The 12,827-nt window shown below is 43.5% G+C and overlaps 2 protein-coding genes across 2 annotated transcripts; both read left to right on the top strand.

The window, feature by feature from the left end:
* The first annotated feature begins 333 nt into the window (after positions 1-333).
* Positions 334-3,002, top strand: LOC117850228 (uncharacterized). Its single transcript, XM_072292797.1, has one exon. It carries the CDS (start codon positions 2,012-2,014, stop codon positions 2,972-2,974), a length of 963 nt encoding a protein of 320 aa, XP_072148898.1. The 5' UTR covers positions 334-2,011; the 3' UTR covers positions 2,975-3,002.
* A 2,258-nt stretch (positions 3,003-5,260) lies between these two features.
* Positions 5,261-11,473, top strand: LOC117850227 (formamidopyrimidine-DNA glycosylase). The gene is made up of 10 exons (XM_034732037.2): positions 5,261-5,559; positions 6,390-6,441; positions 7,680-7,737; positions 8,456-8,524; positions 8,619-8,744; positions 8,954-9,004; positions 9,774-9,851; positions 10,350-10,452; positions 10,541-10,575; positions 10,682-11,473. The coding sequence occupies exons 1-10, from the start codon at positions 5,331-5,333 to the stop codon at positions 11,243-11,245; spliced, it is 1,365 nt and encodes a 454-aa protein (XP_034587928.1). The 5' UTR covers positions 5,261-5,330; the 3' UTR covers positions 11,246-11,473.
* Positions 11,474-12,827: the final 1,354 nt, after the last annotated feature.

Below are 12,827 nucleotides of genomic sequence, written 5' to 3'. Positions count from 1 at the left end.
AATGTTCTTTCTTATGTCTCTGGTTCTTGGCCGCAGACGGAACTATATATGCAATGATTTTCTTGATGACTGGTACAAACAAACAACATCCGAAGGTTTCTATAAATCAGGGAGGTTGAGATATCCTTTGATTGAGGTCTCTATATATTGTAACCCTTGTGTACGGTTCAATACATCTAATTTTCACGTGAACCTAATCTCTATCATGGTATCACGAGACTGTCACGACTCACGATCCGTGACTTCTCACGCTTCCGCTACCGCTCGTCGCCGTATCCATGGTTGACCTCCCGAAGCCTGATGACCCCGCCGCAAGAACAAAGGCGGCGCTGCTTGGCCATCCATCTACAACCCGTGGACAGGCAAGATCACGATGTGGCCCGGCCCCACGGGCAACCAGCAGCAAGGCCAACAGCAGCAACGGGGGGCCGAACCAGCAACAGCAAGCTTACCAGCAGGCGTTCCTGCAGCTTCAGGGCGGGTCGCAGCAGCAGCAGGCCTACCAGCAGGCTCTGCTGGCCGCCTCGATGCCGCCGGTTCAGCAGATGCCATCCAGCCCCTACTTCCAGCACAGCAGGCCGTGCAACAGCTCCCTCCCGCCATGCAGCAGCACCACATGCAGCCGGCCGCGCAGCACGCCACGCAGCAGCCCCTCTACACCGCATCGCCAAACTGGACACCTTGGTCTGGTTCTTGGGATCAACAGTCGTTGGCTAACAATTTTAGCACAATGACCCTTAATCCCCCTGGCATCACCGAATGGGTTCTCGACTCCAGCGCTTCAAATCACATTACACCCGAAACCGGTAACATTTCCCTGTTCCACCCTCCACGTTCTTCGTACCCTTCATCTATCATTGTCGGCAATGGATCCTACTCTTCGTGTGACAGCTTCTGGTCATACAGTCTTACCTGATCTTTTTTTTCTTAATAATATTCTCTCTAGATATTATTAAGAATCTAATTTTCGTTCGCCAGTTTACGACTGATAACCACTGTTCTATTGAATTTGACCCCTTTGGCCTCTCTGTGAAGGATCTTCGTTTCAGGACGTGATCGTCAGGTGCAATAGCTCCGAGCCACTCTACTCCTTGCATCTCTTGACGTCGCCTCCTACACTATCCGCCCTTGTCGCTACTGCTCCTCCCTCCACCACATGGCATCGACATCTTGGACACCCTGGTCTTGAGGCCTTGTCCAAACTCATTAGCACTACTGCCATTACCTGTAATAAAGGCACTAGTGATTCGATTTGTCATACTTGTCAACTTGGTCGTCACATTCGGTTGCCTTTTCATAATTCATCTAGACTGTTAAGAATTTTGACTTGGTTCATTGTGATTTGTGGACATCCTCTGTCGTGAGTATGTTCGGCTACAAGTATTACCTAGTCATTCCTTTGGATGTTTTTGTTACGCTAAAATCTGAGACTTTCTCAACTTTGACTAACTTCTCTTACATGACAACTTAGTTTGGTTGCACGATCAAAAGTGTCTAGTGCAACAATGGCTGTGAGTTTGACAACTCGTCCTCTCGGTCCTTCTTCCTAACCAACGGAGTTATCTTGCGGATGTCATGCCCCTATCCGTCTGCTTAGAATGGTAAAACTGAGCGCATAATCCGTTCCTATTGTGCGCTCTTTACTGTTCCAGGCTTCCCTTCCGACCTCGTACTGGGTTGAGGGTCTTCACACCACCACATACTTGCTTAATCGCCTCCCCACCAAAACACTAGAGCTAGGAACGCCTTACTTCTACCTTTTGGGTCGCACCCTACATACGATCATCTTCACGTGTTTGGTTGTGCTTGCTACCCGAGCATATCCGCCACTACGCCCCATAAGCTCTCGCCACATTCCACTTTGTGCATCTTCCTTGGTTATTCATCTGCACACAAGGGCTACCGGTGTCTTGACCTCTCATCTAACAGGATCATCATCTCGCGTCATGCAGTTTTTGACGAGGCCTCGTTCCCTCTGTCAAAATCACCTAATCCTGCTAACGATCTTTTCATGTCCTCCAAGACCCCGGCCTCTATTTTCCCAATCGGGCCGTGCTCTCCCCCTGCAGGTACCCCATCTGGCGCAAGTCCTGCGGCACCCGTGCCGCCGGGGGCTCCAGCAGTACCACCGACACCCTTGGTGGTGCCCCCACCGTCCGCGCCGCCCCCCGCGCCCCGCGCGGCCCCGTCCGCGACTGCGCCGGCGTCCATCGCGCCACACGCGGCCTCGTCTCCGGCGTCCGCCACGCCACGCGCGGCCCCGTCTTCAGCGTCCGCGCCCGCGAGCGGCCCCGACTCCGGCGCCCGCTCCTGGACCCGCACCTGTGCCGGCCCAGCACGCGCCACGCGCGGCCCTGGTGCCTGCGCCTCTGGTGCCACCGTTGCCGCGCACCTACGCCCGTCGACCCCGCCACATCCATGGCCCCATGCGTCCCGCTGCTCGGGCTTCACCGGTGCGTGTCCCCGTGCGCGCACCCGGTCCAGTCGGCCCATCGTCTCTCCCTCGAGGAGCCGTTCCCACCCAGCCGGTGGTGAACCAGCACCCATGGCCACCCGTGGGAAGCTTGGTTTCCGGCTGCTAGCTGCGTTTCACACTTCGTCACTGTCGCCCATCCCCAAGACCTACCGCAGTGCTCTCGCCGATCCGAATTGGCGCAGTGCTATGGAGGAGTATGCTGCCCTGCTCTCCAACAACACTTGGGCTCTTGTGCCACGGCCACCGGGTGCCAACATCGTGACTGGTAAGTGGATTTTTCGCCACAAGTTCCATGCTGGCGGCACACTCGATCGGTATAAAGCTCGCTGGGTCCTCCGTGGTTTCACACGACGCCCTGGTGTTGATTACGATGAAATGTTCAGTCCTATGGTGAAGCCTGCCACCGTCCGCACAGCGTTGTCTTTGGCTCTCTCTCGGAATTGGCCCGTTCATCAGCTTGATGGGAAGAACGCCTTCCTCTATGTAACCCTTGTGTAAGGTTCAATACATCTGATTTTCACGTGAATCTAATCTCTATCACATGCAATGGGAGGGATGATGGAGCTACATAAATCATCCAAGCACAACATAACAAATGATATGAACACGATAACTGCAGCAGGGAGACATTGCAGGCTTGGGAGGCATTGGGAATTTTACGGTTGGTTGCTTTCTCAGTTATTCCTTTAGAATTAGCGGTAAATATTGCCCAAGTATGATTCAAGCAACTATCCGTTTCCTTCGTGGACATCCACGCACATCGATCCATTTGAGTTTAGGCCGCCCGAGAGATATTCTAGTGTTTGGGTGCCCCTTGCCAATTCTACAGCAGGATGCATTTCAGTTCAGCTACCTGGTTTGGCACCTATGGATCTGCGCGCATCGGTGGTAGACAGTGCGTGGAGACGTGGAGGATTTCAAGAGTGGAGGACGGCAGCATAACTCATCATGCTTCTGGCAGTCGTGAGACAGAACCTAACAGATCAACCGGATGCTTGGCGATGAACTACTACTAATTAACTGTCTCTACTACACTGCTAGATCTGCAGAGATACTCCATCCAGTTCAGTGGGATGATTTGGCAAGTTGGGATGGCATGCAAGATTAAGTCAGTTGGGTGTCTTTCTAAAAAAAATCAGTAACCTAATCTTGTTTGTGCCCCCTGTTGAAGGGAATCTCAATCTGATAGGCTTCCTTAAATGTATGAAATTATGTTTTTCCATATGGTGGACCAAAGAGCTGGCTCAACCAACTGTCCCGCTGAAATTAGGAACTTTTGATCGAGAATGCAAAGGAAAAAAAAAAACAGCACAAAGCCACCACAACACAGAGAGTGCAATGATTTTCTTGATAACAGAAGTACAACGCAACAATATGCGAAGATTTGGTAGGTGCGTAACTGCACATCCACGTCGCATTTGCATTACTCCTTGCAGTGGATCAATTTTTCTACATATTTCTTTTTTTTAAAAAAAAATGGGGATATAAAAAGGAATTGCAAGTTGCAACAGTGCTAGGCGCGCGCCTAGGCGTGAGACGTTTTTGGCTGAAGGGAAGTGCATATGCCGCAGAACAACACTACGCCACACTTTGATGGGTTCGATTACAAGTGACATGAACACATCGAGGATGCAAAACTGTCTCGCACTGTGCCTGGGAAGCATCAGGAACTTCCCGGTTAGTCACTTTCTCAACTACTCCGGATTCAGGTATAACTAATTTCTCTATACTATGAACTGAACTGTTGCTAACGAACCCTTTTCTGGCACATCCATGCCCACGCAATATGCCTGGCCGGTCCATCGATCCATCCGACTTCAGGATTCTCTGGTGAAGAGAGCGCTCTGGTACGCCTCAAGTAAACGCTATCACTGGAATTCATCCTGCTATGGTACTCCCTCATCTAGCTATGCCAAGAAGTCCTAGGCGACTGGGCATCGGGGTGGACTTGCCATCCGCCCCCATGTTGCCAGCCAGAGAACATCGCGCTGACTGCTGATCTCTGTTGTATATACCTGAGCTGGCGTTCTGCATTTTAGCTTAGAAGTTGGCATCTCTTGGAACGATTATGCTATAGATCCTGTCAATGGCCCTTTCAATTATTTAATCCTGGCTCCATTCCTGGTCGAAGAGGATGGGTAATCCATACATAGTGTCTAGAAGAAAGTCAAATACTCCTACTTGTACATTTGGTTATTATAGATTGATTTAGGTCCTGTCTGTTCCCACCTAGATTATATAAGTTGAATTATAATCCAAGGGTAGTAGCGTAAAAGATTATTATAGGATCATAAATAATCTGAAATAATTGTCCAAGATTAACTTATTTCAGATTATTTATGGTCCAAATGTGGTTCCTACGTGATCTTTTATCATGATACCCATGCTCCATAATCCAATTTATATGATCTAGGTGAATTATAATCTAAGACAATCAGAATCTTACACAGGCTCATATGCCACTGGATATGCCAGATTATATATAGGATTATCATCGATGTTGTTATCCTAAACCATGTTTCTCATTTTTCTCTGTGTGAATGTGTTTGTTTCGTTTGCTGCGTGTTTGTGCTGCGATTGTAATCCCGTGCGGCTCTCTACCCAATTTGTATCCTGATAAGCGACGCGGACGTTTCCTTGATCCTGTAAACCGTCTTGAAGAAACGAAATTGTTCGGAGAAAAACCATGTTCATTTCATTTTTCATCGATATCAGTGTCTAATCAAAGCTGAAATATTTGCTCAGGCTAGAATACTACTCCTAATAATATTATAGCTCACATACGAGTTCACACCTTCTCTCGTCGGAAAAAAAGGAAAGAGGGGGAAAAAACCCCAACAGGGCGGGGAGAGAGATGCCGGAGCTTCCGGAAGTGGAGGCGGCGCGGCGGGCGCTCCAGGAACACTGCGTCGGGAAGAGGATAGTGCGGTGCGCCGCCGCGGACGACACCAAGGTCATCGATGGCGTCGCCCGGGACCGGCTGGAGTCGGCGCTGGTTGGGAGGGCCATCACCGCCGCGCGGCGCAAGGGCAAGAACTTGTGGCTCGAGCTCGACTCCCCGCCGCATCCCACCTTCCAGTTTGGTCCGTCTCCGCTCTCTTCTCCACCACCAAATTACTTCCGTTGGGTTTCGTTCCCCTTCCTTACTGCATTGGACCGTTTCTTGGTTCTTCAGACTTTTTATTTTGGTAGATTGACAGCTCACAGGCTCCTTTCAGTGATTTCGGATTTCATATTACCCTTTTCTTTTCCCTTTCTTCAGTTCGAGTTCTTGTATCCATGCTGTTCTTGGATGCAGCTTTAGGGAGTTCCTGTGGTTGGTTTTATTTCCTTAAGAGTAGTGCAAATCCCTAATCTGCAACATTTTTTTTACGCAATGTGCAACAAAATACACTAAATTGAATACACAATGCCGTGTATCTCAGTGTATCAGCTTAAGCACCAAAAGGTTAATAAAGGTTTTCGATAACCCAGCATTGTAAGATGCCCTTATCTACTAGCTTAGGAGCTATTTGGACTGGCTTGGGCATCTGATTACAAATATTTGGATACCTAAACTGAGTGGAGTACTCTTGTTGTAAAAGGAGTCTGGATCCTATTTATTGCCGTGCTACTTATAACAACTGATAATGCTTTGCTGTGCAAATTAGAGGAATCATACCAACAAATACACAATTGTAAGTAAGGGGGTTTGAATCCAAGTTAATTACAGACTATCAATAGAGTGATAATCTATTTGTTGATTAGATAAAATTGAAGTGATGTGACTCGACATAACAAATAAAATTATAATGGTGCCTTTTGGGTTGTTGCAGTTTTCCCTTCTAGCAAATTGGACCAGAAATTCCCTTCATTTTAAGTTGCAAGTATATGCCTTAAAAAAATGGACTTCAAGTGTTCATCTTTGCTACAGGGATGGCTGGAGCTATTTACATCAAAGGTGTGGAGCTGAGCAAATATAAGAGGTTTCTTCTTTTGACAGATTTCATTGTTTGATGTTTGTTTTTTCTTAAGGCAGTTCTGGCCTACCACCTCTTACAAAAGAACTAGCTACATCGAAACAGAATGGATGGTTGAAATATAGCTTATTTATTTTGTATTAATTTCATTTTCCATGCTATCCTGGTAGCAGATAACACAATTATCATTATGGTTATTGGTACCACCTGAGGCCCTTGATGTTGTACAAAGTTTAGTATGAGTGAGCTGCACACAATAAGATCGAGCTGCAGCCAGTAAAACCTTAATCTGTGCATTGACAAGTTGTAGTTCTAGTTTAACAAATTTTTATTTCTATGTCTTGTGGAGTCTCACCTTAGTTTTAGAGATATGACAAGTTTGTAAAATTCCATTTTATTATGATTTCTGTATGGAGATGGATCATCAATACGCTAAGTCAGATCACGATGTAAATTACACTAGTTAATGCTCTCGTGTTAGCTTTTAGTATATCCATTAAACCCGCAATCAATGATCTACAGAAGTCAGTAATGGAGATCTCTTGGTCTGACAAACCTTGCGTATTTGTTAAACCTACCATCAAGGATCTACCAAAACAAGTAATGGAGATCACTTGATTTTACAGACATTGTGTATTTGTTAAACCTGCCATCAAGGATCTATAATCAGTAAGGGAGATATCTTAATCTTACAGACCTTGTATATGACTTATTTTATTAATATACTACTTCCAGCCACAAAAGAGTTCTGTTTTCCATTGCCTGCTGTCTACATGTTCAGACTTTGACCATCAATATTTTTTTGAGTATTCTGATTGAGCCTTTGGAAATGTTATAGCTAAAATTTTCTGGAAAAGTAGTTTCAAAACACTACATCTATGCTATATTTTTTCAACATTTTATACTACTAGTAATAAGTGATCAAAATAGTCTATTGATGATCATATTGATGTCCCAAATGGCATCTTTTGGTGACTGGAGGGTTTATTCAGTAGGGCTCTCTTGTACAGTTTTCCTAATACAGTAACAATATGATTCTAAATTTCTACTAGATTTTCAACATATGTCAATAGACATTTCTAGTTAGGTTATTACCATTTGCGTAGTTTGGTCATATGGATGGTGATTCCTTGTAAAGGCTAACCTGGAAAATTTATAATATTGAAGTTGAATATTAGCATGAATGGGTGAAAAGAAAGTTAAAATAATTCAGCTCTTTTTATTTCCCGTGTCATTTCATGTAGGTCTGCAGTGGGCCCAACTGAGGAATGGCCCTCGAAGTACTCCAAGCTTTTTGTTCAAGTACGGATTCTAATCCTACAATCTTACTCCCTCCGTTTTTATTTGTAAGGCGCACACGCATATCAAGATTCAAACTTTACAATCTTTAACCAATAATTTAACTATCAAATTTTTATTTTTCTAATGTACACTTTATATGGTTGGATTCGTAATAAAATATACTCTACAATGATTATAAATTTATAACCATAAACAATATAATATAAGATAAATAAATGTCAAAGTGTAATTTGGAAGACCGTGCCAAGTCACACCATGCCTTATAAACATAAACGGAGGGAGTATTACAATTTTTTCTGTTTCTTGGTTTTTAATGCTTCAGAAGTATGTTTGGTTCTGCTGGCAAATTGCAGTATACACAATGATGTGTTTGTTATTGTGTTCAGTATAACTTAGTTTCATGATAATGACTTAATGTTTGATTGCAACTCTTAAATATGGTCTTCTGATCCAATTAAATTGAAATTATGAGGTATCTCATTCAAATCACGATGATATTTACATGAAAAGCAGTAACATTGCACATGCTGATAAAACAAATTGAAATATTGTAATTATGGATGCATTGTGTACCTACTTTTGCTTTTTATTGCACTCTAAGTGGGGTTTCCTTCTTTCTTCACTGTAAAAGAATATTGCACTGTTATTTGCGTTAGTTATTTATACTTGTGATCCAAATATGCTCTCATTTGTTCTTCTTTCTGTTAACCTGTTGCAGATGGATGATGGTTTGGAGTTTTCCTTTACTGACAAGAGGCGTTTTGCTAAAATACGATTGGTTGACAATGTAATACTCTATAGTGATCATTTGAATAATGTTTGCTTATTCATTTTCTGTGATGTTTCATGTTTAATCTAATCTTGTTTGTATGTTCTAATAGCCAGAAGCTGTCCCTCCAATTTCTGAGCTTGGACCTGATGCCTTATTTGAACCAATGAAGCTTGATGATTTTATGAAACCATTAGGTCGAAAGAATGTGCCAATAAAATCCCTTTTACTTGATCAGGTATGAAATTTTAACTTGTGCTGTGCTTAAACTGCCTGAACCCAAATTTTTAGCATTTAGGTTTTGTTTATCCTAATGTCATACACAAATCTGCATATAAACTCATCATGCTTTAGATAGTTTAGGATCCTCATAGTTGTCCTCAGTAGCAGCAGAAACAGTATTTTCTCATTATAAACGTTAATAACAGGTGCCAACTTCTTTTGCAGAGCTTTATATCAGGAATTGGCAACTGGATTGCAGATGAAGTGCTTTATCAGGTCGCTGGACATTTGCTTCCACTGATCTTCATTTTTTTTAGTTAATTTCACAAAGCTACAACTATTTCTGACACTGTAGCTAGAGTCAAAACCACACCAATTTCTGACTACTGTGTGGCCACCTGAGATGAATGATCCCAAATATAAATCTGTCCACAGGAGATCCATAATTTTAACCAATATTTTGCTGCAGAACATTTAAGACATGAAAGTGTTTGTTATTACATTTTATTGGCTTGAGTTGGACCATTTATTACACTTGTAATGTGCTTGGTGCTTGACATGCTTGGTTCATACTAACTTTGCCATATGTTCTTGCCTAATGTTAGTCTTGCCACACTTTTGTTGCAAGAAATTGGTCACCTAGCCTTAGACAAACTTGGACAAAAACTGTATTTGACAAGTGGGTAAAGCTGAAGCTGTGATAGCATCGAAACACTAACTAATAAAATTAGGGCAGCATTTGTTTAGGCGTGGTAACCTTTGATTGCAATCTTAACAGGGTAAGTGATGCTTACATGTTTGTGTGCAAACTTCCAACACAGGGCCTAGCTGCCACTCTTTTCTGCAGAACTGTGTGCAATACTCTCTGCCTGATAATTTACTGGTGCATTTTTTTTAAACACATGCATGTGTGTTTGCAATAAGCATTCTGCTGGTTTCAAAATGCACACTTGAGCTTATTGGATACCTGCAGTTTTATATAACTAGTTTGCTATGTCGAACTATGCTGCATGCATGCTTCACATTTTGCTTGCTTCACATATAGGCAAGGATTCATCCTATGCAAACTGCATCGAAGATATCAAAAGACAAGTGTGCTACACTCCTTCTGTGCGTTAAAGAGGTCAGTCCAGGCCTCAATGGCAGGCATCCAGAATCTGTATTGTTGGAAATGGATTGTAGGTTCAAAAACTTGACGTTTATCTATTGGAATTTATGCATGATGAGTTTACTATTAATTCAACCAATCAAATAGTTAGTTGAAAATGGTAAAATTTATATTTCCTTTTGTCCTTGGTGACTGATATTTGGCTGATACAGGATACAAGTGCTTGAGCCTTCACCATAGCTTGAAGCAGGCATGTAATGTTACTAAATACATCTAAACCAAAAGGATAAAAGAACTGCACAAAGCATTTGTGTTATCTATATTTACTGACAACTGTAGAATCATGCATTGAAGTAAGAGTGCAAGACTTTATGAGTCAGGATAATGCTATACTTATGCAATGAAGAGGGAGTGGCATTATTGGCCAAATAATATTGTAGCCATTTTCTTTCCTTGTGCATGTCATTAGGGTGATCATTTCATCTATGGTAATCTTTCTTTTCCTTTACACAGGTTATTGATAAGTCCTTAGAAGTTGGTGCTGATAGCAGTCAGTTTCCAGAAAACTGGATATTTCATTCTAGGGAGAAGAAACCTGGCAAAGCCTTTGTGGATGGTATGAGCAACATTTCTTTTTCTGGTATAAATGTACATGTGGTGCTCAGGTTACTGTCAACATTGAAGGTGGCATTTGTTGTTTTCAGGGAAGAAAATTGACTTCATTACAGTAGGTGGTAGGGTAAGTATCAAGCCGATTGTATCCTGTTTGATTCTGCTCTTACTTCGAGCCGACTGTATCCTGTGTGATTCTGTTCTTACTCTCAATGTGTTTGTATATTGTTCAGACTTCAGCGTATGTGCCAGAGTTACAGAAGCTAGATGGGGCGGATGCGGCAACAAGCAGATCTAAGAGAAGCGAAGACAAGGACATTGATGATGATCAAAAGTCGAGAAAAGGTATAAATGCTCCAAAACCAGCAAAGGGAAGAGTGAAGGCGGCAAAAGGTTTGTCAGGCAAAGCTGCTAATGCTAGTGATGATGGCAATGAGGAGGAAGAGGGAAAACCAGCAAAGCGCAGAAGGAAGCAATCAGCAAGGGCAGCTAATGTCTCAACTAAAAATGCTGGCAGTACTGTGGGCGATGAAGCTGCTGATCAGGATCAAGAGGCTGAGGAAGATGCAAAACCAGCAAAGAGGGGAAGGAAGCAGATAGAGAAGACCACCAAGGGCTCATCGAAGGAAGCTGGTCATGAGGACGATGACGAAGAAGCAGATGATAAGATAGAGGCAAAACCAGGGAAGAGGAGGGGGCAGAAGACGCAACGAACCGAGGCGAAGAGCAGCTCGCCTAACAAAGTTGAAGATGCTGGCCCAGCAAGGAGGCCGCAGAGGAAAGCGCGGCAGACTTAAGCCTGCAAGGAATTGAACAATCTATTTTGCAGTTAGATTTTCGACTGGCTTTTAGTTTTAGTTAACTAGGGTGTAGTGCATGATATTGCATCAGCTGTTGCCACCGCAGAACATGGGCCGGCCAACTGTATTTGATCACGGTCGTTGTGCCGCTTATGTCCAGATCAGCAGTTCTAAACATCTCAGTGCAGTTGTCAGTCAGCAATGAAAAACATCGCTAAGTTTCCATGGCGTTGCCTTATGCCCTCATCATCTGTCTTGTTGATATGTGGACAGGGATATCCTTTGGGAAATGGTATAGACCGACCAACACACGCTCCTCTTACAGGGATGTAAGATATGTTCGCAGAGGCAAACAGGCGAACAGAAGCATACTAATGCACATGGAACATACAACGCCCTCATCACAGTCACAGGCATACCTTAAGTTCTCGGCGAGTAGTCTTAGACTAGATACTCTAGTGGTGGAGCATATGCCAATTGTACTGTGGCGGCTTGCCGATGTCAAAAGGAGTGAGGACTGCTGTAGGTGCAGACGCTGGCCGACCAATGAATTTATCAACCCAGCTGCATCCTGCGGGAGATGAGCGTGCGTTTTGGCATACCTCAGTGGCAGCAGCGCTTGTCTCCTCCCTCCCCGGCTCAGCTCCCTGATTATGGCAGACGCGTACGTTCTCCGCAGGAGGCCGGGAGGAGAGGCGAGAAGGCCATGGCGCGACTGGCTGCTTTTCGTGCTGTGCGTTCACCTACTCCGCCGGCCAAAATTGACTACCGACCTTTTTGCAGCAATATTGCACCTCTCGCCTCTGCGCATTTAATTAGCTGAAGTTGCATTTACGATGCTTGTTGAGTTTCCTTAATTAGATGAGAAATCTAGCTGGAGAAGTAGCATGCGAGAAAACTCGCAAAAAATTCTACTCCCTCCATTTATTTTGACTTTTCTAGATTCAGAGATACTAGAAACATATACGTTTACAGAAATGTACAAATAAATAAGGTACTAGTAAAAAGAGCAAGAACAAAAACTAAATTATTACAAGTGAAACATACTAACCTTTATATATATATGTAAAGTACATATATAAAACAATGATTTTTCAACAAATTTTGGAAGTGAATATATGTGCTCCATTAATGTATGCATGCAAAGACAATTACATTTTGATTCGGCGTGATCTCACTGCTATGTTTTGAGTGCGGCATTATTGATCTACGGTATATCCACACTCGGAGCATTTGTTGTGCATGCAACTGCAAAGCTGAATTGTGCATGCAAAGCATGTGCCACCGCCCACTATCGGCGTCGTCATGGCCAATTAAGAGCGAGCCACGGCAAGAATGAAGATGATCATGAATGTGATAGCCTGGTAACTAGGTATACGATGAGTGGTAGGTGTAGGTATGGGCTTTGCTACGGTACTCCCAAATAACTGTGGACCGTCTATTTTATGCAGATCTAGGTAATAGAATAAATGTTTATCCATATATTTTTAATTTAAAAATATGAAAAATATCTTGCTAGATCTAACGTGATAGGCTTTGAAAGGGGAAAAACTGACGATGTGAGAGGTCAAATCTAACG

This window comes from Setaria viridis, chromosome 3, assembly GCF_005286985.2.
Source record: "Setaria viridis chromosome 3, Setaria_viridis_v4.0, whole genome shotgun sequence".
In the NCBI taxonomy this organism is placed as follows: domain Eukaryota; kingdom Viridiplantae; phylum Streptophyta; class Magnoliopsida; order Poales; family Poaceae; genus Setaria; species Setaria viridis.
Note: the sequence above shows the minus strand (reverse complement) of the source record. Positions and strands in the feature narration are given on the sequence as shown.